The sequence below is a fragment of the Apiospora kogelbergensis genome (assembly GCF_038363985.1).
Source record: "Apiospora kogelbergensis strain CBS 113332 chromosome Unknown utg000007l_segment0_segment0, whole genome shotgun sequence".
Taxonomy (NCBI): Eukaryota; Fungi; Ascomycota; class Sordariomycetes; order Amphisphaeriales; family Apiosporaceae; genus Apiospora; species Apiospora kogelbergensis.
In genome coordinates, this window is record NW_027117424.1 from 3,397,012 (window position 1) to 3,419,089 (window position 22,078).

The 22,078-nt window shown below is 52.4% G+C and overlaps 11 protein-coding genes across 11 annotated transcripts; 8 read left to right on the top strand and 3 right to left on the bottom strand.

Annotated features, from left to right (window-relative positions):
• Window positions 1-339: 339 nt before the first annotated feature.
• Window positions 340-1,842, bottom strand: PG998_011480 (SIR2 family histone deacetylase; the record flags this gene model as incomplete). Its single annotated transcript, XM_066878296.1, has 2 exons — window positions 340-1,580; window positions 1,689-1,842. 2 exons carry the CDS (start codon window positions 1,840-1,842, stop codon window positions 340-342), a joined length of 1,395 nt encoding a protein of 464 aa, XP_066727350.1.
• Window positions 1,843-6,366: 4,524 nt separating this feature from the next.
• On the top strand, window positions 6,367-6,771 carry PG998_011481 (uncharacterized protein; the record flags this gene model as incomplete). The annotated part of the gene is made up of 1 exon (XM_066878297.1): window positions 6,367-6,771. One exon carries the CDS (start codon window positions 6,367-6,369, stop codon window positions 6,769-6,771), a length of 405 nt encoding a protein of 134 aa, XP_066727351.1.
• Window positions 6,772-8,164: 1,393 nt separating this feature from the next.
• Window positions 8,165-8,950, top strand: PG998_011482 (Hydroxynaphthalene reductase arp2; the record flags this gene model as incomplete). Its single annotated transcript, XM_066878298.1, has 1 exon — window positions 8,165-8,950. The coding sequence occupies one exon, from the start codon at window positions 8,165-8,167 to the stop codon at window positions 8,948-8,950; it is 786 nt and encodes a 261-aa protein (XP_066727352.1).
• An 872-nt stretch (window positions 8,951-9,822) lies between these two features.
• PG998_011483 (uncharacterized protein) lies at window positions 9,823-10,386 on the top strand (the record flags this gene model as incomplete). The annotated part of the gene is made up of 1 exon (XM_066878299.1): window positions 9,823-10,386. One exon carries the CDS (start codon window positions 9,823-9,825, stop codon window positions 10,384-10,386), a length of 564 nt encoding a protein of 187 aa, XP_066727353.1.
• A 512-nt stretch (window positions 10,387-10,898) lies between these two features.
• On the top strand, window positions 10,899-11,150 carry PG998_011484 (uncharacterized protein; the record flags this gene model as incomplete). Its single annotated transcript, XM_066878300.1, has 2 exons — window positions 10,899-10,918; window positions 10,979-11,150. 2 exons carry the CDS (start codon window positions 10,899-10,901, stop codon window positions 11,148-11,150), a joined length of 192 nt encoding a protein of 63 aa, XP_066727354.1.
• Window positions 11,151-13,052: 1,902 nt separating this feature from the next.
• On the top strand, window positions 13,053-13,784 carry PG998_011485 (uncharacterized protein; the record flags this gene model as incomplete). The annotated part of the gene is made up of 3 exons (XM_066878301.1): window positions 13,053-13,222; window positions 13,302-13,411; window positions 13,471-13,784. 3 exons carry the CDS (start codon window positions 13,053-13,055, stop codon window positions 13,782-13,784), a joined length of 594 nt encoding a protein of 197 aa, XP_066727355.1.
• A 683-nt stretch (window positions 13,785-14,467) lies between these two features.
• Window positions 14,468-15,357, top strand: PG998_011486 (Short-chain dehydrogenase/reductase SDR; the record flags this gene model as incomplete). The annotated part of the gene is made up of 5 exons (XM_066878302.1): window positions 14,468-14,590; window positions 14,648-14,869; window positions 15,022-15,056; window positions 15,129-15,228; window positions 15,283-15,357. The coding sequence occupies 5 exons, from the start codon at window positions 14,468-14,470 to the stop codon at window positions 15,355-15,357; spliced, it is 555 nt and encodes a 184-aa protein (XP_066727356.1).
• A 222-nt stretch (window positions 15,358-15,579) lies between these two features.
• Window positions 15,580-16,718, bottom strand: PG998_011487 (uncharacterized protein; the record flags this gene model as incomplete). Its single annotated transcript, XM_066878303.1, has 2 exons — window positions 15,580-15,703; window positions 15,799-16,718. 2 exons carry the CDS (start codon window positions 16,716-16,718, stop codon window positions 15,580-15,582), a joined length of 1,044 nt encoding a protein of 347 aa, XP_066727357.1.
• A 429-nt stretch (window positions 16,719-17,147) lies between these two features.
• On the bottom strand, window positions 17,148-17,830 carry PG998_011488 (uncharacterized protein; the record flags this gene model as incomplete). The annotated part of the gene is made up of 2 exons (XM_066878304.1): window positions 17,148-17,519; window positions 17,741-17,830. The coding sequence occupies 2 exons, from the start codon at window positions 17,828-17,830 to the stop codon at window positions 17,148-17,150; spliced, it is 462 nt and encodes a 153-aa protein (XP_066727358.1).
• Window positions 17,831-19,661: 1,831 nt separating this feature from the next.
• On the top strand, window positions 19,662-20,530 carry PG998_011489 (Fujikurins efflux protein; the record flags this gene model as incomplete). The annotated part of the gene is made up of 2 exons (XM_066878305.1): window positions 19,662-19,983; window positions 20,151-20,530. The coding sequence occupies 2 exons, from the start codon at window positions 19,662-19,664 to the stop codon at window positions 20,528-20,530; spliced, it is 702 nt and encodes a 233-aa protein (XP_066727359.1).
• A 71-nt stretch (window positions 20,531-20,601) lies between these two features.
• Window positions 20,602-21,363, top strand: PG998_011490 (uncharacterized protein; the record flags this gene model as incomplete). The annotated part of the gene is made up of 2 exons (XM_066878306.1): window positions 20,602-20,870; window positions 20,934-21,363. 2 exons carry the CDS (start codon window positions 20,602-20,604, stop codon window positions 21,361-21,363), a joined length of 699 nt encoding a protein of 232 aa, XP_066727360.1.
• Window positions 21,364-22,078: the final 715 nt, after the last annotated feature.

Here is a 22,078-nt window from a genome sequence, read left to right on the forward strand (position 1 = left end):
AGCCAATTCAAAACCCCTGGACGATGCATTAATCCTAATTATATTTTTGCTGCTGTGGGCGGCGCATGGAACTTATCGAGTTGTCGTACTGTCATCCCGCCGAGCTCGACCACCTTTTCACTGAATAAGTCTACTGTAGTCAGAGTGTTTAGCAAGTTTGATTCAATACAGGGTATATCTAATTGCAATGCAAGCCGTCTCATGACCGAAACGGCAACAATCCTGGGCATGTTTCTGTTCTATTGTCGCATTGGGGTGTATATGCCACCAGATCAAACGTATACGGTGGAGTCCCACTTTGGCGTACGATGCGGTGGAATGTATACCCCAATGCGATATCTATGTCTTCATGACGTGCGAAGCAATCGGCTCTGCTGGCTTCTCACTTGAGGTATCTACTGGCGTTGATGCTGCGTGCTTTGCAGCATGGCCTTCTCCTTTCAATGATTCGATCTCTTGCGGTGTATCCGAGGGACGGGCAGGAGTCGTCGCTGTACCAGCCACTTCTGCAGCGTCTGTCCGATCGCCGAATGTGTCCTTTGGTAGCAAATCTGCCTCACCAGCCGCCGGACGTGTAACCTCCTCTTTGCGGTCCTTTTCAACGTCGTCTTCAGCGCCATCTGCACCGCCTTTCGCCGCCGCAGCTGCCACTGCCGGAGCCTGTTGTTCTTTTGTGATCCCATCCTGTCCCTCGTCGTTAGCGGTACGGTCCTCGTCGGCGGTGTTTCCGGATATATCCAACTTATCCGCCACGCCCTGCACCAAGCGCTCGATCTCATCGTTGTTCCATGCCGGCTCCCAGTTCTCCCCGTCCTTCTCGCGCTCCTGGTTGACCTGCTGCAGCTGCCGGTCGGCCTCCTCGTCCCCGACCATGCCTCGCCACAGCCGGTCCAGCTCGTCGCGCCACCCTAGCTCGTCGGCCAGCTTGCGGACGCCGGAGTCGCAGTCGCCCAGGCATATAACATCGTCGGCGCGGTGGCCCAGGGTGCCGACGCGCTCTTTGTTGAACAGCACGCGCGGCGTCGTCTCCAGCGCCATGTCGGGCAAGCTGGCGAAGGGGTGCACCGACAGGCTCGTGCCGAGGGTCAGGACGAGGTCGCTCTCCTCGGGAACGTGCCGGTTGTCGAAGAAGGCCGACGGCAGCTGCTCCCCGAAAAAGACGATGTCGGGCTTGACGAGGCCGCGGCACTTGGCCTCCTTGCAGTGCGGCGGCTCGCCCTTGTCGACGTAGGCGGGCATCTCGTCGCCCGGGAACTCGGTCTTGCAGTCGATGCAGCGCTGCGTGGCGAAGCTGCCGTGAGCCTCAACTATCAGGTGGTCGGGCACGCCGGCGCGCCGTTCAAGGCAGTCGATGTTCTGGGTGAAGAGCATGCGCAGCTTGCCGCGCTTCGCGAGGAGGCCGATGAAGGCATGGCTGATGGTCGGGTGGAAGCGGCCGGGGTACAGCTCCTTGGCGAGCATGTAGAAGGGGTAGGGGTTCTCGCGGAAGTAGTCGATGTCGAATACGGCTTCGGCGTGAGGTAGTTTGAGTCGCGCAAGGTTGTGGTAGAGGCCCGTCTTGGGAGAGCGGAAGTCGGGTACTGCAAAGACATGGTGGGTTAGTTGTCGGCGATACCGATGTAGGGACTACGAAATTGGGTCTCCCGAAGCGCAAGGTAGTAGAGACGAAAGCACATTGCGCAACTTACTTCCTGCGGCCGTAGAGATGCCAGCACCAGTCAAGACGACAATGCGCCGGGCGCCGCCATTTCGGATGTGGTCAGCGACGGCGCGCAAACTGCGGTCCTTGAGAGTCTGGGTCGGGGTGTCCTCGTCTATGAGAGTCGAGTTCTCGTTGCCCATCTTGTGCCGCCAATGGGATCGAGGGCGCGATCCTTTGTCTGTCTGATGGCGGTCTTTGTTTTTGTGTTTGCGACCTATGGTGAGCGCGGATTGGAGGAACGATGGGATGAGACTGTCGGTCAGTTCGTGCGTCTGAACTGGTCGAATAAATACCTTGAAAAAGATGTATGACTTCCTCTATGATTGTAAAGATGCAGGCTGCAAGATATACAACTGTCGCTGCCTGATACGCGAATTGCGGCACAGTCTCTCCTCTGACGTTTTCTTGATCCTTCAAAAGGTTCAGAAGGTCCAGTTGATGTGGGGGTGGAGTTAGCACTAACGCTCACCTAAAAGGCTTTATCTTATCGCTAAGCCACATCCAACACATGCCTGAAGATGTGCAGAACCGGGTCTGTCGCCGCACCTACTATGGTAGCCGACGTCGTCATCGTCCCATGCGTCGCCGCCTAAAGAGGTCCCTAGATATCATTTTTATGTATCATCACTCGGGTCATTCAGTCACATGCATCGCAAAATTAACGGCCAGTTCTTGGCCCCCAGGTGCGGACCAGTGGGGTGACCGAAGTTGGGAGGTGCCCAACCTGCAATCTGAGAGCTTTACCGCGCATAGACAGCTGGCAGCGGTGAAGAATAGTTGTTCTTGCTAGCCCAGAGGTCCGGAGTAATGTTAGATTCATGATATTTTCTGCGGACTGGAAGACAAATAATTCAAGCTCAGTATCCGATTTCATGGAAAGAATATAATACTGATTCCTGGGAAGTGGAACGGTTGGCTCATGTAAATCTTTGCAAAGTCCATGATCTTGCAGCTGGTTTCTTTTAAATATGTTTCTAAGTATTTGAAATCCTACCGTCTGCTTTCTCCTAGATTGATCTAAACCGAAGTTCTGCCAACACCTCGCACCAAGGAGATAGAAACGACTTAAGATGGACAGGACGCTGTCAAATGGATCACCTGCATGATGTCTTAACCAATGGAAAAGAGTACAATGTTGAGAACGGGAATGTTTCGACATTCCTACAGAGTCAGGACTCAAATCTCTACAGTTTTCTTGCTGCATGGTACAACTCAAGTTCAAAGGAAGGTGTTGTTATCTACCAGGGAAAGGTTTGGAGCCATCTGAAGGAGTTCAACACAGTCTAAAAACAAGGCAAGTCAAACCTATTAGCATATTCGATCCCCTGGTAGCCAAATATTATATCTTCCATCACTACTCATAGCCTTGGATATTAAAGGCACTCATGATGCCAACGATTGTACACCAATGGCCGTTTCTTACGCCTAAGAGAAGACGTACCTGTACTACTATGACCGCAGCGACAACGTGTGCTGCATCAATAAGAATCAGAATAGCTGGTGGAGCACCCGCCTCGATGGAATTCCCAATATTGACACTAACATTCAGATGAGCGTGGTGGCAGCCAACGACATCAACCACCTCTTCTACGTGTCAATGGAAAGTCCCGACAGTTTCAGTAAGTTTGAACACGCCCATGACTCCCTTCAGTGGTCTGTTGACCAGGCAGAGAGAAGACCAGAGATAAACCGTGGGTATTATAGCATAGAGCCTGAGTTGGGATAGCGTCGTGACTCCGAAGGAAATGGCGAGTGTTCCAGATCAACTGAAGTTTGTGCTCATGGACTTGTATGCTGCATCACCCTTGATGACAAAGTAGACATCTACTTCGTGATACAAGCTACTTACTGATGTCCACTCAACCATTGTTGGATGTCGTGGCAGTCAAGCGATTGCTCTCATAACTATGGGGAGCAAAGGACGACGGGGTGCCTTGCAGCGGACGGCTCGCGAGGGAACAAACTACCGCGTTCTGGCAATCTTTAGGATAGCATCGTATGATCTGGAACAAAAACAAGAGCATTGGAGGGCAATTGCGATGCCCAGAACCAACCAAGGAACAAAGGATTGAGATTCTCTAGCGCTCCCGCCACATTTGGTCTCGTTGGTGATTCTTATGTGTTTCAACGTAATTATGTTCCTCTGTATATAACAGACGAATAAACTTGAACACGGTGATGGTCCTGAACCATTTGCGAGGCATCATGAGTCTGTGGCGAATCTCTCCACACCGATTGAATAGGGGTATCACGTGACGAGGTCAACGTCACGTCTTATGTCAACAATCATCATTGTCCCATGTGATTCTGCCACAATTGGTAGATACCTCATGTATAGCACGTGAGTTCGAGTCTAGATGCCAGGATTGCCTTCAGACCTTCTTTGGCTGCCTTCTGCACATTGTTAAGGAATAAATATGCATAAGTCATGTCATAAAGATTTGAATTGCAAATAGGATTGCCGCGTGCCTAATTGTACGATTTCAGAAACGATCAAACGGCAATTTGGTATCCATGGGCAAATGATTTGTTTCAGGTCTCTGAGAATCTTGTGGTGGAGGCAATGAATGCATCTTGTATGTTGGGCAAGCAAAAACGTCGGTGTCACGTAGTGTATCGAGAACGCTTCAAACACCTTGACCGATTGAGCTGACCTGCTTTATCTAACGGCGGTCTCCAGGTGCTAGTTCTCATCAATTAAGGCTCGATACATGCCTGGTCATTTGTAAGCGATCCTTCAAGCCTGGGTAATGTAAAAAAACCTAGTTGACGCACCAGCTAGGAGAAGTTCCTAGATGCAAGTTGTGGTGAGCTGCACTGTTTACTTTACGCTGGCCTTAGTAGGACCCGAACATAGGGTTTTATCAATTTGCCCTACACCCATGGGCAAGGAAAATTGATGTCTGCGGGTGATGTAAAAAAAAGAAACTCCAAAAAAAGTTGGGGATGAAGTGTACCCGCTCGGGACTGAACTTGAGGACTCAGCTAGGCATCCAGTAGGAAGGACCCGAGGGCCGATCCATACCAGGTAAGGCTGCCAGGGTGGTTTGCGAGCCACCCCAGACGTCCAATACGACAGCGGAACCAGACGATACAATCGTGTGAGGAGATGGGTTACGTACGGAGTAAACTCGACGTAGCGGCCCAAACTCACTTGAGTTTTTCACAGTTATATTTTATTTCATGAACACTGCTTTCACAGCTTCACACTCTTCCAACTGCGCCACACGACCGTTGGTGCGGGACATCCAACGGCTTCATCCTTGTTAGGGGTTGGCTTTAGAATGCCTTATGTCCCTCAGGGAGGAGGAGGGCCTGGTGGTTGGTTGCTGGGTGATTGTTGTGGGTGGTGTGTTTGGAATGGGTGCCTGTGATTGTTGTCACTCAGCGAGCAACCGCCCTGTTGCCCGTTACTTGGGTGGGCTACAGCTACCTGGCTAACCCAACAATAGCAAGCAGCTCTGTAAACCCATGCCGCGTCTGCCAGTACCGGCTTGACTCTCAGTGGCATCCCCTGGTTTATAACTTCACTAAGTGGCCATACACATTGGTGGCACTCAGAGCTAATTAGAAGGGTTAGATTTCCACAGTCGCCACGTACAACAGAGTCACACAGGCTAAAAAACACAAGCATGTTAACATGCCATTCCAAGATCCATCCATAGTTATACAGAACATGAATATGTAGCCAGTAAGATCTGGTAACCACCCTATCATGGACTAGCAGTGCATGTGCTATAGCAGGCTCATCTGTTCATATTTTTTCAAAGCGCCCCTCCGACCTGGGTAAATACTTCATCACATAGCGTGTCGTTCAACATGAGGATCATGTACCCAAATACCCCTCCCATATTAACTCGTTGCTCTGCCATCTTTTATTAGACATCCCAACTTCCACTTGGCCCGGCCCCACCTCACAATTTCCATATTGTCTACCTTTCCACTAGACCTTTTGACTTCACGCATCTTTCCCTCAATCTCATAACTTTTCCTTTCTACTCCTCAATATCATCTCTGCTCGATACATCCATCACAGTCAGTTCCGGGTTGTTATTACAAACAATCCCCTTCCTAATTGACCCGTCACCTAATCGCACAATACACAACAACACAATATGGAGCATCATACTCCTATGCAAGAATTGCGTGAAGGGACTGTTGCTATGTCCCCACCAAGCCACGTCGATCCCGAGCTCGCCCCTGGATGGCGCAGACCTATGAGTGGACAGCCTGTTATTGGAGCCGTGTCATACCAGCAAGCCCAACAGGCCTCCTGGGGACCTGAAGTTGATGTAAGTCTTTCCCAGGAAAGATAGATGTCCTGTTGGAATCCATAAATCTTGAGTTACTCCCTCGCTAACTGGATCTCCTTTGCTAATTAATCCACGAATCAGCTTCTTACCGATATCCTTCATAACCAGGCCAAGAACGGCCGCAGTTCTATTTCAATCTCAGAGAAAGATCACTTCATTGATCTGTCTTCCAACGACGATGGGAACTCGGGAACGAGCTATCCCCCGCGAACGAATCAACAGCTGAGCCGACAGGCACTGCACTATCAGGTCCCGGACCCACGATCAGCGTTTCCTCCCATTGCTCCTCCCCCAGTCTTCCCAATGCATTCTCACCACACCAATGGAAACAATTTAACTCACCCACTGCTGATGGCCAGAGGCCACAGCCGCACTAGATCGGTTTCAACTGTTGTCAGCGAAAATGACAATTGTTGCTTGTGGCTGAGAGGATTCCCTGCCGACTTGACCGTCCACCGTTTCCTCTACCAGATCCAGCTTTTTCAGCTCGGAAAAGTCGCCGCCGTCTACGTACATCCACCGGTTGACGAAATCACGACCACTGCTGTCAAAGCTACAATGTGGGACCGAGCAGGCGCCGAGCGACTGTTCCAGGCCATCACAGCGGGCCAGTTTGGCTTCTACGGCTACCGACTACACGCGCACTGGAACCGCCACGCTGAGGCCGCGCAGAGACCGGAGAACGACAACGCGTCGAGAGTCATCCTCGTTATCGGACCAACCGAGATCGTGAACCCGCGGAAAATGCTTCCCTAGTTCGGACAGCACTTCACGTTCAAGCTCGACCAGGTCGTTGTACACTTCTGCAGCACTAACCTCATGATTGTGCAGTACCGCTTCGGCTCATACACCAACCAGGCGTCGAACGCCTTCCGGCTTATCAGCGACACATTTCATCCCGATGATGTCCTTGTCACGTATCAATGTGACCCTTGTGAGCCTGTTGCTCCAACAAAAGCGACTACTCCTAACACCACCCCATCTCCTGATCCCATGGAAGAGTTGAGCCGGTGTGGTATTATGTAGGTTTTGGGATGGAACCTTCGAGTCAGGCCGAATACTATCTATCACGTCGAGGGAATCATTGGATGGCGATTGCTCCTGAGTACGTAGCCCCAGTTCATGAGGCCTCAACCTGTGTGAGGTTGGCCCGCTATTGAAGTACATGTTTTGCCCGAGACTTCTAGCGACATACATAATTAATCAATTTGGGAGCCTACGTTATACATGCAAAGATGGGATTGAATTAGTGCAATTGACTCTCGCAGCCCACGGGCTTCCGACAGGGTTGACATCAGGCATGGTTCATAGAAGCCAGGCTCTTGTGAATCTACGCGGCGAGTAGCTGCCGCTATATTCACGGGTCGCTGCTTTTTTGTGAATTTGCCAGTTAGGCGCCAGCGAACCTAGTTAATGAGGTGTGGAGTCAGTTCCCTGGAACTCCACTTGAAGTTGAGCGGACGCGGGTGCACTGGAGCTAAGGCAGGAATATCAATGAAGTCTGGTCCATGCCAACAAGGCCGCGAAGAATCGAAGCATTGTGTAAGATCTTTTTGCTGCCTAGGGGTGGCCTATTCCCGAGTCGTTAGTTGTCCACTCATCACTTCCCGCCAACTCGCTGCCTTAGTGATACATCCAGGCCGCGCCTTGAGCAAACTACCACAGGCAGTCTGATTCTGTGGATTTGGTCTCAAAGAGTCTAAAGACTACAAGTCAAGGCACCACGTCAACTTTCCCTGAGGTATCATGGTATCTAACAAGATTCACCCTTCCCTGTGAAATCGGGTCCGGGTTCAACTTTTAACCCGAAGCCTGGAATTAGCGATTCCTAACTCCGCTTAATGCACTCAAGCTTAGACCCTGAACCATCTGGTCCTTGAACCCTCCGGACCCTGAACACTATTGACCCTGGTCTCCGGATCCCCAAGACCCCGGACACCCGGGCTTGTATAAAGGATCTATTTTAGCCTTACTTCACTGGCTTTACACCCTTAGAGTTGATTTATATAACAAAGTTATATTTTTATCCCTATTTCTTGAAACCATCTCACACTAACAGGCAGATACATCACCTATAGTAAATGTGACTTTATTTCTAGAGGAACTAGCTCTATATACCCAACACAATCTTGTCCTATACTCAGTCACCATGCTTGAGATCTTCAGCGTCAAAGGCAAAAGAGTCGTCATCTCCGGAGGCGCAAGAGGCCTCGGTAGCGCCATCGCGCGTGTCCTCGTCGCCGAGGGGGCCCACGTGGCCATTATCGACATACAAGACGAAGCCGGCGAAAAGCACGCCGCGAGCCTGACAGCAGCGGGGCCGGGAATGGCCTACTACTTCCACGCCGACGTGGCCAAGCGCGACGAGGCGTTCGCGGCCATGGCCGGCGCCGTAGACGTGCTGGGCGGGCTGGACGCGCTGCACAACAATGCGGGGGTGGAGCGGGCGGCGCCCATCGAGGACATCGCCGAGGCCGACGTCGACCTGGTCTTCGGCGTCAACTTCAAGGGCTCGCTGTGGCTGGCGCAGGCGGCGGTGCCGCACCTGCGGGCCGCGGGGGGCGGCGCCATCGTCAACTTCGGCTCCGACACGGCCCTGATGCCCTTCCCGGCCTCGGCCGTCTACTCGGCGTCCAAGGGCGCCCTCCACTCCCTCACCCGCTCCATGGCTGCCGCCTGGGCGCCCCACGGCATCCGTGTCAACACTGCCCTCCCTGCTGCCAAGACCGACATGTACTACGACACGCTGGCCAAGATGACGGACGAGGAGCGCTCCTTGACGACCGATGAGCTGAAGCGCATAATCCTGCTCGGAGGGGAAATGGGCAACGTCGAAGACTTTACGCCCATGATGGTTTATTTGACCTCGGACGCATCCCGGTTCGTCACGGGCCAGATTATGGCAGTGAATGGTGGCATGAACTTTGTACGATAGGCTAATTAAGGCACATGATTAACCAGTCAAAAGCCGCAGGGCGCGGAAAATGAGTTATGCTGCTAGCCAGATAGATAGAGTTACCCAGCTTTAGTCAACGCAAGTACTTCAATCGCAACCAGGCATCATCCCCGTAGGGCGTTCTCGTGTCGGAGCTCTGTACAAGCACCATGGTGCAGCATATTTGCGCCCGCTGGCGTCCAGACACACGATACATGGTGGTAAGCTCAGCCCTATCAAGGCTGGGAGCATCATGCGTCGGCCATAATAGTACTAACAGGGTGATGTCTTATGGAATGCTACAAACAGCAACAACTCATACCTGGCCACTTCAATTCGCAATCAGAATGGGGGAATTAGCGATTGATGCGGGAGTTTTCCGTTTTCCAAGTGGCCTGTATCACTATAAGGAGGTCCATTTAATAATCAGTGTGAGTCAATAATTACAGGATGCAAGGCGAAGAAGCAAATTCACTTTTTAGATGGAATGTTTGCACTTTGCTATTTCATTTCCTGTACACAACACTGGAGATCGTATTGTCAGCAACCTCTATGGCCAGATGGAAGTAGGATTCGGGGTGTGATGTGTCTGTTAGCAAACTCCTGAGTTTTGACCAAACAGTTGAATACAAAACAGTGTTCTTCCACTGCACTAATTCACATCATTATACCAATTACTATAAATACTCGCATTCGCCGCCCCTGTAGGGTCTTTTGCTACCTCGCGCTAGAAGAGACCTAGAAAAGTGTACACGTACTCACCCATACACCGGAAACCACACTGTTTTACGCTACACATTGCTTAGATTGCAGAGTTGAAAATTCCTAATTATTCCCATGATTTCACCCAGTGGTTCGGTTTCACCAAGAAGATGGACCACACCACAGTCGACGGCATTACAGCTCCTCGTCCAGTCATCCAAAGTCGACTAGGCTCCAAGCGCTCTGCACCCAATGACTTTGACGAAGAGAACAATGAGGGCCTGGCGGGTGACGTCCCGCGAATCCGGCCGCCCAAAATGCGCCAGCGACCGGCCCGCCATCAACCCAGCCGACGCTCGAGCACCCAGGTAAAGGCCGCTGCCAGGTCCAACGACGGGGACAGCGATTTTGTCAAGTACAAGGCCCGGTCAGAGGCACGAGCACAGCACTCCGTCCTCAACTCGCGACCAACTGAGATTCGCTCCGCTCACAAAGAACCGCCTACTCTCCGCCCTGTAACCGAGGGACAGATTTTGACTCGCGCCGCCGCCGCCAACAAGGACAAGACCACGGAGAAGACTGGTCGCCGCCCTAAGAACTCACAGGGCCGAACCCCTCTGCCGGTGTTACCTCCCGAGGAAATGAGACGGCGAATGGAGATCCGTGAACGGCGGAAGGAACAGCAAGTCAGGGAGGAACGAAATGCCCTCCGGAGAGTTCGTAGCGGACACTAGAGAGAGGGATTTGCTCGATATGACACAGGTCACTCTATAGGTCATTAGAGGAGATGGGAATCATGCGGTGGAATCGTATGGGACACTGATATCATATAGTACAGTGTTTCCTGTAGATTTATTACCTTGTAAGAGGCTCCTAACATTTCAATTTATGTGAAATTCATGTACTCAATCAGTGTAACAGCAAATCGAAATTTTAAAAGAATACACACAGAAAATTGTTATTTTCTTACATTCAATAATCGATGCCCACCTAGACAAACACCGACTGGTAACACTCGGGCTCATAAGCCACCACATGTTCCGAAAAAAGAAGCACTAACAACTTACCAAGACTGCTATTTGCTCATTTTCACCAAGCCTCAGAACTATACACAGCCATCATGGCCCCCGATTTGGAGGATACGCCTCAGCAGAAGCGAATCTATCTCACAATCATAAAACACAACCTTTCAAGACTTGCTGATATTGCCGTCAATCATTGAGATAAGATTGCTGCGGAACTCGTCATGTCTGTCGCAACCGATAAGTAAGGCACCTCATGTTTTACTGCGAGACTGACAACTGATCAATGTCACTATCTTACTAGACAGCGTTTTAGCGCCGGTAAGAAGGTACACTTCGACGCCATTAACGGCGTAAAGCTCTCTTCCGCCTTAATCAAACGACACTGGAGTTCCAAGCACACTACCCTAAAGGACGAAGCCGATATGGATGGCCTTAAAGACCACGTCCTGCTGAGCCAGCCTCACTCGAAATGACATCGACCGAACCCACACGCCAGCGTCCTGGTTAATTATCGCGTCGCCAGAAGCGACGATGAAACGCTCGTTGCCATGGACGCATCCTGTCCATGCACAATACTAGGTTTACTGTTTCAACCTGCAGCTAGTTGGGTCTATCGCCGCCGTCGTTCCTGCTACGTCCAAAGGGGGAAAGAGAAAATCCAGGGAGCAGCTGACACTGCTGAAAATATTAGATGTTGCGTCATTACTGCGAGAAGCATTGAGTCGCAAGTAATGGATGAGAGACTCAAGCTGGTCATGACCATCTACGAGGATGATCACCCTGGTCTTTCCATCCAAGGGGGAACCAGAAAGCTGCGAAGTTTGGTCTTAGCGTAGCGACAGCAAAGTAAGTGAATATGCCTCCTTAAGCTACGGACATCAGAATAGCCTGCTAACAGGTGATTATTTTCCTCTTTCAGACAGAGACTCGGATTCATAAACCAAGGGGATCATGCGTTAACCGAAGGAGTGGTCTTCTCTACCATACTCGCTTCTATGTTTCCAGACAGGATATCATGGAGGATAAGGAGCTCCTCCTAATATACGAAATCAAGGACCACGGTCCTATACCCCTCACCAGCAAATACGCTTTCGGCACATCTGATACATCAAACTCACCAAGTCCACCAGAATCACCAGTCTTTGTCAGAAACTCCAGAGATACCCGAAGAGCCATCAGTAGGTGCAACAACAGCAGCCGGTCCATCTGAGACATCAGCATCCCGGTGGTAAATATTCATTTTTAGAGGTCAATCCCCCCGGTTTATCAAATCTAACCTCACGGTCAGCACCACTATTGAAGAATTCCTCTTGCATATTACCCATCTCCGGCACGCAGCCGATACTGCTGAAACCGCCGAGAACGTAGACAACGCTGGCACCACCAACACCGCCTGCTTTCGTTCAGGCGAGCCACCATCAGCGAGGTCTTTGGCCAGATATACGAGCACGCCAAGACCTCGATTCTGTTAGCTTCCCCGCCAAGATGAAGAAGCCCTTCGGCTAGGCCACCAATATCGATAGACGCGCAACTCATCTGGTAATTCACATATCGCCGCCATGGCTATCAAGTCTGGTCTCGCAGGCTCAGTTCACCGCCTATCTTGCCACCAGAGAAGTTTTCTGCGGATGCTCTGCTGTCCCTCAAATACGAACATTATAATGCAGTACCTCCCCGGGGCGAGTCCTGGAGTTTGATCCAACACGATCATATATTGGTCATTATATAGCGATGCTAATTTAGACATTAGGGGTTTCTAGTAGATGAGGTTTTTTTATTTTCTGGCGGTTTGATAATGCTACATTTGACGGAACCCATAGCAAGCAGGATAATGGATAGGAAAATAGCAACTGTTATCTTACACCCTTAGAGGCTTCGTACCTGATACATGTAAATCAAATGTGAACTCGAGGGTATGACTCTTTGTTTCCCAGTCTTAAAGGCATGCAAAAAACTGACTCGAGGAATTTGGTGCTGCCCTCTTTGCTGCGAAGCGAACCTGTGTCACCAAGGCCCAGGTCCTGGAGCCTTATGGCAGCAGTTTCGAGGTCAAGCGGAGGCAGTGTCGACAGTCACATACCACTCAAAATTGACCTAAAGTTCCTCCCTTCTATTAGCTCTTTTCATATTTTGTAAGAAACAAATTCACAACAATTAAAAAAGGTGCTGATTGTTCCAAAGCTTTTAAAAGCTTTTTAACCCACCACATTCTGTTTCTCTTAATTCTTTGCACACTCACAACTCTTGAGGTTTTGCGTGTGCACAATTCAATAATTTCAGCACGCTGGCAATTTCTGACTTCTGCCACCTTCACAATTCTCTTCATTCAACACACACAAGATCCTCCGCCAGTTACGCACTCATAACCTCCCAACATGTCGACTGCCCCTTCGAAGCCCGATGGCGCGCCTGATGGAAACACTGCTGAGATGGATGATAAACTGAAGTTTGTCATGACGATGTATGAAGACGACCATCCCGGCTTCTCGATCCAAGGATGGGAGCAGAAGGCCGCTAAGTTGGGACTGAGCGTTGCGACGGCCAAGTAAGTGGTTTTACTTCCCCATCACATCATCTACCAACTACGGGAATATTGTATTGACAAGTATTTATTTACTTTGAAGACAGCGTTTTGGCTTGTACAAGAAGCAGTTCTTCGCCGCAACCGAGGGCCGAACTCCAGCAGACCCGGTCATCAAGGCCAGAAAAAGCGAGCTCGACACGATGATGGCGAGTCTCTCGCGCCCACCAAAAGAAAGAGAACAAACGCACACACCAGCCCAATCGTCCCAGACGCCCCAGACACCACTGCCGCCGCTGCCGCCGCTGCCGCCGCTGTTGCCGCCCCTGTGACCACTACCACCACGGTTGCCACTGCCGCCCCAGCTGCCCCCGCTCGCCCTACCCGCCCTGTCCGCGCAGCCCGTCCTGTCCGCGCAGCCCCCCCGGCTGCCTTGACGGCACCAGCCACTAGGTCTTCCCGGCGTGCTGCCTCGCCGGCCCCATTCAGAAGAATGGATTGGCATGCGAGAGCTGCAGCACGCCAGGAGCTCATGCGCCAGGCCGTTGAGGCCGCCGAGGAAGAGGAGGAAGAGGAGGAGGAGTAACGAGGAGGAGTAGGAGGAATAGGAGGTGGAGGGTGTATACGTACTATAGCTCACTGTCCACCTAACAGGGGGCAATAATGAACTTGTTTGTCGCAAGGTCTTCTACATTCTCTGCATATTGACACAATTGGTGCGACACCAAGATGCGCAAGACGTTATCCTGATAATGCATGATATTTTCCGCTCGTGGCGCTGGAAATATCAGCTCTTGGAGTGTTTAACCCAACAGTCATATAAGCATCAACAGCCATTTGACCTTTCCAGCACATCGCAGATTAAGTGACCCCGGATACAAGAGGTGCGTGAACGTACAGCTTACCAGTGCAATATCGCCAACATGACGGATGGCGTTATCTTAATGCCAACAACCAACACTCGGATTTAAGGCGGCGACTGAACCCTGTGGTGGGGGCTATTTGGTTGAGGGCGATCCCTTACATCCAGCGATTTAAAAGCTCTGCCCCTCCAAACTTCAGCACCGAAGATACCAGTGCCGCCCTTGCCTACCTACTGGCACATAACAAAAACCATAACCACAATCTTGCATACCGATTCATAAGAGCAGTAAGGCGGAGTCTATCGTAGTTCTCATTACTGGTGTGAACTCAGGTACGTGATCCCTGGTTGACCCTACCGAGACTCATATCTTTCGGCTGACCCACCACCTGGGCATTGGCCTGGAGATGGTGAAGATCTGCCTGAACCGCCCCGACCATACTGTCATCGGCAGCATCCACACCGAGCCTTCAACCGGCGTCGCTGAGCTCCAAGGTGTCGCGCCGGCTACGGGCTCCAAATTGCTTCTCGTGCACATCTAAAGCACGTCCGACGAAGACCCCAAGTGAGCGACGGCCGGGGTCGAGGCTGCCGGCATCGATCACGTCGACCTTGTCATCGTCAACGCCGGGGGCAGTCCGCTGCCTATCTTACCCCTCGAGGAAGTGTCCATGGCCGACCTAGTCCGCGACTTCCAAACCAACGCTGCGAGCCACCTGGCGCTGTTCCAGGCCTTCCATCGTCTCCGGCAGCGGTCCATGAACCCAAAATGGGCTTCCATAACCAGCGCCGCTGGCTCCATCACCATCGTGGGAAACTGAATACCTTCATCCTGCCGGCCTACTCCACCTCGAGGACGGTGCAAAATTATTTGAATCAGTAAGCATTTATGTGTCAAACGCCTGCCAGCTAACATCAAGCTAACGGAAAACCTCAACACAGAGCATTGACCTTTACCCAGAAAAAGTGGCTGACCGTCATTGATATCAACCCCTGGTAAGACGAGCACCAACCAGAGAGAGCTGTACAAACTAGCCGAGCGAGCTAACATATGAGATAAATAAACAGCCATGTACACTCCGGTCCCGGGAATTGGCTTGCTGAGCGGCTCGATCTCGACCAGGCCCCGCTGGCAACTGTAGAAAGTGCCAGTGCTGTTCTCAATACAGTGAGTAATAACCGTCTACACAAAGGCTCTACTGATGGCGTTTTCAACGTTTAGATCGACGGAGCCGTCCGGGAGGAGGTCCTGGGCAAGCTCATCAGCTCCATTGATGGTAAGGTGATGCTGTGGTAGTCCACGGTCTAAAGTGTGGCAGGAAAACAGCCAATTGGTCAAGTTATAATTAACGAATCCCCGTAGTGGATGTTTTTCAGAAATGTATGAATGTCGCAAAAGCATAATTGCTAGGGTTATTTGGTATTTGATGTTTATTGGTTGAGCCCTGCTTCCTCATGTGCCTAGCCCGGTGATGGAGAAGAATGTGCCACCATTTCCAAATCTAGTAAAATTACCATATTATTTGCTGCTTAGGCCTTCAATGATTTCTGCTGTCTTGATGAACTCCAGCTCCTGCATCGTCTCTTTCCACAGCTGCTCGGCAAGCATCACACCTTCTGGCTTGTAGACGATAGGCGCCATCCTAAATATTTTCGGACATCAAGTATGGATTAGCTTCAAATATACTCACTCATACATGGTGTGGATGTTCATGGACGTAAAAAGGTAAGTACTCACGGCTGGATCTTGCAATCCTCCACGTACTGTCCATGCGACTCAGGGCCGTGCTTAAGGGCCGCATCCGTGAGGGCACGCGCCCCTATATCGGGTGTGCGGGCGAAGAGACGTTTGAATATGCCGAACAGGAAGCCGCCTATGGTGCCGTCAAAGTCGCGTTGCAGGCCAGAGTGGCAGAGACCCGGGTTGGGCGCGTTGATGACAGCGACGGTAGGCGGGACGCGCTTGGCCAGCTCGACGAGGAAGAACTGGCCCAGCAGCTTGGTAATGTAGTAGCGGTCCATCATGTCGTACTTAGACCGGTCATCGAGCGCGGCGAGCAGCGAAGATCCTGGTGGCAAGCCTTGACGCTCCTTGAACTTGGCCCATGATGCCACGTCCGAGTTGACGTTGACGATGCGTCCTGGCGACGCCGGATCCAGGTTTTTGCTTCGCAGGATCGGCAGCATCAGCACTGTGAGCAACGCGAGCGAAAGGTAGTTGACCTGCACCGCCGTCTCGTGGCCTGTGTTGGTATTGAGCGTGAAGTCGCGCTTGGTCATGCCCGCGTTGTTGACGAAGACGTCAAGTCGGTCTAGGCCCCGCGTGCGGTTGACAAAGGACTGAATGGAGTCGTAGCTTTCGAGGTCGACCGGCCAGACCTCGACGATGGTGTGCGTTTGACCAGCCAGCAACGCACTTCGGGCCTTCTGGCCGTTGGATTCGCTGCGCACGGCGAGGATGAGCCGTGCGATGCCCAAGTCTACGAGTTGGCGCGCGCACTCAAAACCGATGCCGGTGTTGGAGCCAGTGATGATGGCGGTTTTGTGACTGACTTCCACCTCGTCCTTCTTGACAGCGGGTGGAGTCACGCGCAGCTGGCGTTTGAAGAAGGCGCTCTGCGTGGCCCGCTTCTCCGGCGTCGTGTCAAAGTCCAACATGGTCGGTATCACGTACCTAGATTTCATGAGATGGGTGGATTTTAAAGGCACAGAGAACAAAACGAAGTTATATGTCATCAAAAACAAAGATGCGTGGTAAGTGTGAGTACCTAAATGGCCCCGCTTTATGTTTTTTCGAACCCCTTACTTCCTCCCCCCTTACTTTTCCCAGGCGTTAGGCTGTAAGCGACAAGTGGCCGAGTAAATGTAACGTGAATGGTGTAACCAGCCAAAAAGTTCGACAAATATCGCAAGCTTACACATTATTCATATTTTGAAAGACCGGTTGAAAGGTGACCCTGCCCAGTTTCTCCGAGCTCGCGATATGGAGAGGTCAGTCGAGGCTAATTTGTCCGCCTATGGGATATCCTGATGAAGGAATTTACTGCTATGGCATATGTAATGAAACTTCAAAATCTAAAAGGCCAGCTACTTCAACCTTCCGTCGGGAGTGCAGCTGGCGAAGCGCCACCGCCGGGTGTGCCACATTGGGATCCCGCGCGTTAGCAGTGCGCGGCCCGTACCCTTGAAGGAGGGGAAGATACCGTCCCAGACGCCGCCCTCAAACTCAGCGTGGTTCATGTTGAGGTAGAAGACAGGGAGCGCGTTGAACACGAGTCCCAGACTGATCTGCTTCCGTGTTGCCAAGTGCGCGATGCCCAGAATGTCAATCGGTCGCTCAGACGTGCTGTGCCGCGCCAGAGCCGCAATGGCCGCCGGCTCCGATACAAAGTGCGCGTGCAGGGCGTCCTGGAAGGACTCCGTGATAGAGAGGAGCTCCGGGTGAGGAAGAGGCGCCCTCTTTGACCAAATAAGCCGTCGTAGAACAGAGCTCAAGCAGTCATTTTTCAGGCTTCTGCGTGGTTGGCGGCGGGGTCTGGGTGCGTCTTACTGTATTCCTCGATGGCCTCATGTAGGAAACCGGTCTGGCCTGCGGCCTTGTCCACGTTGGGAATGAAAGCCTCCCCCTCGTAACGGTGGTGGGCCTCAACACAGTCATGCCAAGCAATGCAGTAGCCTACGAAGTCGGCCTTGTCTGGTGTTGGCACGCGTGGGGCTTGCTGGTAGATACTATTGAAGCCTCGGATGAATGCGGTATGGCTAAGAGCCATCTTGGACGCTTCGAGGGTGAAGGCATCTTTTTGCATTCACGAAAGCCGACCTCGTCAGTAAGAGAACATAAGTCGGCTGTTCACTCACCTCGCCTGTTTCATGCATTGGTGTGGGAATAATAGTTAGAGGCGTGTCCGTGTACATCCGGCCCTGGTAGCCCGGCATGGCTGTGAGTGAAGGCCCAGCCTTTTGGATTGCCAAGAAAATCCAATAGTCTTGGCGAGTAGAAAGTAGCTTCTGTGGAGCTATGGAGATATTGCGGAAAGAACGAGGAAGAGATGCTAAACCTAACGACAAATGTATTGGATGCACTAACTAGTTTGTTTGCTGCGCCAACCACTCGGGAGGGCGTGTTGGTGTCGAGTGACACATCCTTTCGCTAAAAAGACACCCGTGTCAAGTACTCACTTGCAACTGCCTTATGATATTTACCCCTCCCTGATCTCCGATACATGCAGGTTAACAAGCAATAGTGAGGCGTCGCGGGACACAGGCCCGACGTAACTCTGTTACTTCCGGACCACGTCCATCCATTCGAGACAGCCGGGCGTGCGGGTCGTGCCGCGGCGCTATTATCAACATCGGCTCATTGTATTCGCAAGTTCCGCAGCCCGGCAGGGTGCAGTACCCAACCTCGAAGCACGTTTCCCAGGAAACGACCAAGAATAAAGGTGTGTGAAGTTCAATCCCAACAAGAAAACATCAAGAGTTGAAACTTGTGTTCCCGGTCAACTGTCGCGGCGCCAACGCCCCTTCTCCAATGCGGTCTTTGTGGACTGAGAGTATGAGGCCCAGAAGGCCGCGCGAACACGACCTTCGCATTTGCTGGAACAGCTGGCATTATATAGCCGGAACAAGCCTTAATGCAGTCGCAGCAGATATACGGCAATCGAGAGTCAATATTGTCGGTAGCCTCACGTCATCTTGTGGTTGCATTATGAGGAGGTTTAAGCGTCATCCTGGACTAATTGGGTATCTTTGGGTCGCACTGAAATGTAACCTGGGGTAAGCCGAGAAGACAAGAAATTAAAGTCGATGATATAGAAAAGAAAGCATGCTGACAGTTATGAGGTCGGTTGTTGAAATAAGCATGAGGCGGTCAAGCCACGCCGCACCCGAGATCATTATTACCGAGCCCGTATTGACAAGCCGAACTCTCGTTGCGACGGCAGTGGGCCGGGGCCAACCTTACGAGTTTATGTCGACAACAGACGACATCCCAATTCCTACCAGTGCCGTTCTCCTGGCTCGCTCGTATCGGTCTTAGATGGCAATGGTCCGATTGTCGCGCCTCAATTAGCTCCGCCGAAGCCAGCCGACGCGGCGCGGCCCAGTGAGTAATACGGTATGGGAAATTTTCACGCCGCTGCATGGATATGACTGTCGCCCAACCAAACACGGCCTAGAAAACACCAGGGCGGTGGGGAAAACACCATGGGACCTTGGGACTTTCTATGTTGAGGTTAGCGGATGCCATGTGAGAGCGGGGACTGTGGAGGCTGTCGACCCCTTATTCCCGGCCCTGTCCCACCACCCATCCCGGTCTCGCTTCGGCTTCCGACTTGCTTATGAATGCTGTTTTCGTATATCCGACCACCGGCCCCTTAGAAAATCTCTAATAACTTGCTCCATCACCCGCAGCTTCAAGGCAAACTGCAAACACCCGCTGCCCTATCACTGCCACCGCATCTTCTCCTCTTGACGTCTTGGGCATTTAGGCTGAAATTCACTATATGCGGACAGTTAGCCGGTGCAGTCTGGAGCATATTAAAACGATAACCGATTTGACTTCTGATCTCTTTGCTACCTATTACTGTCTCATCTACCGGCATGGCTTCAATCGGCGCCGACTCCAGCCTGACCATGGCCGAGCTAGAAAAAGTGCAGACACCCCGTAAGTCGCACCACCAAGACATTTCACCATCTAGTATTGTTACCATCCCTGGTCAGATCACTGAATCTGAGAAGGACAAGGCCGAGAAGAACGCCGGCGGACCGCCTGAGGGCCCGGGCGGTACCAATAGCAGCGTTGAGCCGTCTGATGTCGAGGACGAGGGCGACGCCGACGATACCCCCGATGGAGGGGCCCGGGCTTGGCTTATGATCCTGGGCGCCTGGTGCTGCTCGTTCTGCAGCTACGGCTGGGTCAATAGTAAGTTTCTCCTAGATATATGCACCCATACCTTCCCCGCAGTTTCCCGACCGAGATGGATCCTCTGAGATCGGCCGATCCATCGGTCCCCACGACTCCACGTTCAACTACACACCGTCGACCCGGACGCTAACGACGGCCGTCCGTGTTCTCTTTCTTCATAATAGGCGTTGGCATCTTCCAGCAATACTACGAGAACGGTCCCCTCTCGGACTACTCGCCCAGCCAGATCGCCTGGATCCCGTCTCTGCAGATCTTCTTCCTGTCCTTCCTGGGCCCCGTCATCGGCCGGCTCAACGACACGTACGGCCCGCGCATGCTGGTGGCCGTCGGCTCTTTCCTGCACGTGTTCGGCCTGATGATGGCGTCGCTGTCGACCGAGTACTACCAGATCCTCCTGTCGCAGGGCGTGTGCTCAGCCATCGGGGTGTCGGCCGTCTTCCTCCCCGCGCTGGCCAACGTGAGCGGCTGGTTCGCCAAGCGCCGCGGCCTCGCCTTCGGCCTGCTTTCCACCGGATCCAGCCTGGGCGGCGTCGTCTTCCCCTGATCATTTCGAACTTGCTCCGCACCGTCGGCTACGGCTGGACCCTGCGCATCTGCGCCTTCATCATCCTGGCCATGCTGCTCGTCGCCAACGCCTTCGTCCGCGCCCGCGTCCGCCCCGGCAGCACGAATGCCCGTGGCGGCGCCGGCGATGGCCGCCGCATGACCCGCGCCCAGATGCTCAGCCCCTTCCGCGAGCGCGCATTTCAGATCCTCCTTCTCGGCCAGTTCATCATCCCTTATGGTCTCTACGCGCCCATCACCTACCTGCCCAGCGCCGCTGTGGGCGCGGGTATGAGTGAGAGCCTCTCCCAGTACTTGGTGACTTTCTACAATGCCGCTAGGTAACATCTCCCTTCCCACTTCTGCTCAAATGCACAGACAGCTGACTCCTTTCTCCCGTACAGTCTGGTCGGCCGTGCCAGTTCCGGCTACCTCTCCGACAAAGCCGGTCGCTTCAACGTCTTCTGCGGCGCCTGCTTCATCGCCAGCATCCTGGTGCTGGCCATGTGGATCCCCGGAAGCACCGAAGCCGTCATCGTCGCCTTCGCCGTGCTCTTCGGCCTGTCGTCGGGCGCCTACATCTCGCTCATGGCCGCGCTGGTCTCGTCCATCTCGCCGCTCGAGGAGCTCGGCTACCGAAACGGCCTGTGCTTCCTGGCCAGCTCCATCGGCGGCCTCACCACGAGCCCCATCGCTGGCGCCATCCTCGAGAGCCCCATTGGCGGCTGGGTCGGCCTCAAGGCCTTCTCGGGCGTCATGATGTTCATCGGTACGGCTGTCACCCTGGCTGTCCGGTTCCAGCGGACGGGGCTCAAGCTCTGGGTGGCGTTCTAAGGGCTGTTCAAGCTGTTGTGGTGTAGAGGTGCAGTCGCACTTGCCCTAAGCAAGACGTAAACGACAGTTACACTTCTGTTAATATGGGAAAGGCTCATTGATGGGATGTTGTCAAGGATAGCGTTTGGGCTGTGGAGCACAACAAGCAGGATAATATGGGGGAAAGGTTAGATTGCATATCTACATGGAGTTAGGGACAATTATGTGAATTTGTGGCTATCCAGAAAATTCTGTAGGAAGTAAAGTGCCCATTCCGCCACAACAACACTGCATTTATATTATCCCGTGTACCTACACATTTATCTGTCCCCTGATAGAACTCGCTGCTAGATGCGGTCAAGCCACTAGTTCTCCACCGTTCTTTGGCTGTTGGGCTGCACAATGCATATTTGTACACGGGAGATAGGGAAAGGGAACGTGAGACCCTGGCACCCTTCGTCCTGGGTCAAATGCAGTTCCCGGACCCAGATGATATCGTCATCGGTTAGTCCAGGCTCCCGGGGCATCTTCGCTCGCCCCTCACAACGGTAAATCTGTAAGCCGTGGATCCGGTTGTGGAACTTGCAGTCGATAATCCGAATTCTGCACATGGTGGTGGTTCGTGGTAATTAGGAGTCCCGTGTTCTTTGACTGTGATAGGGGTACGGAGGATATAAAGTTATGGGTGCTTCCAGGTACAGGTTATGGGGGTAGGATGCTGCCGGGTTCTATATAA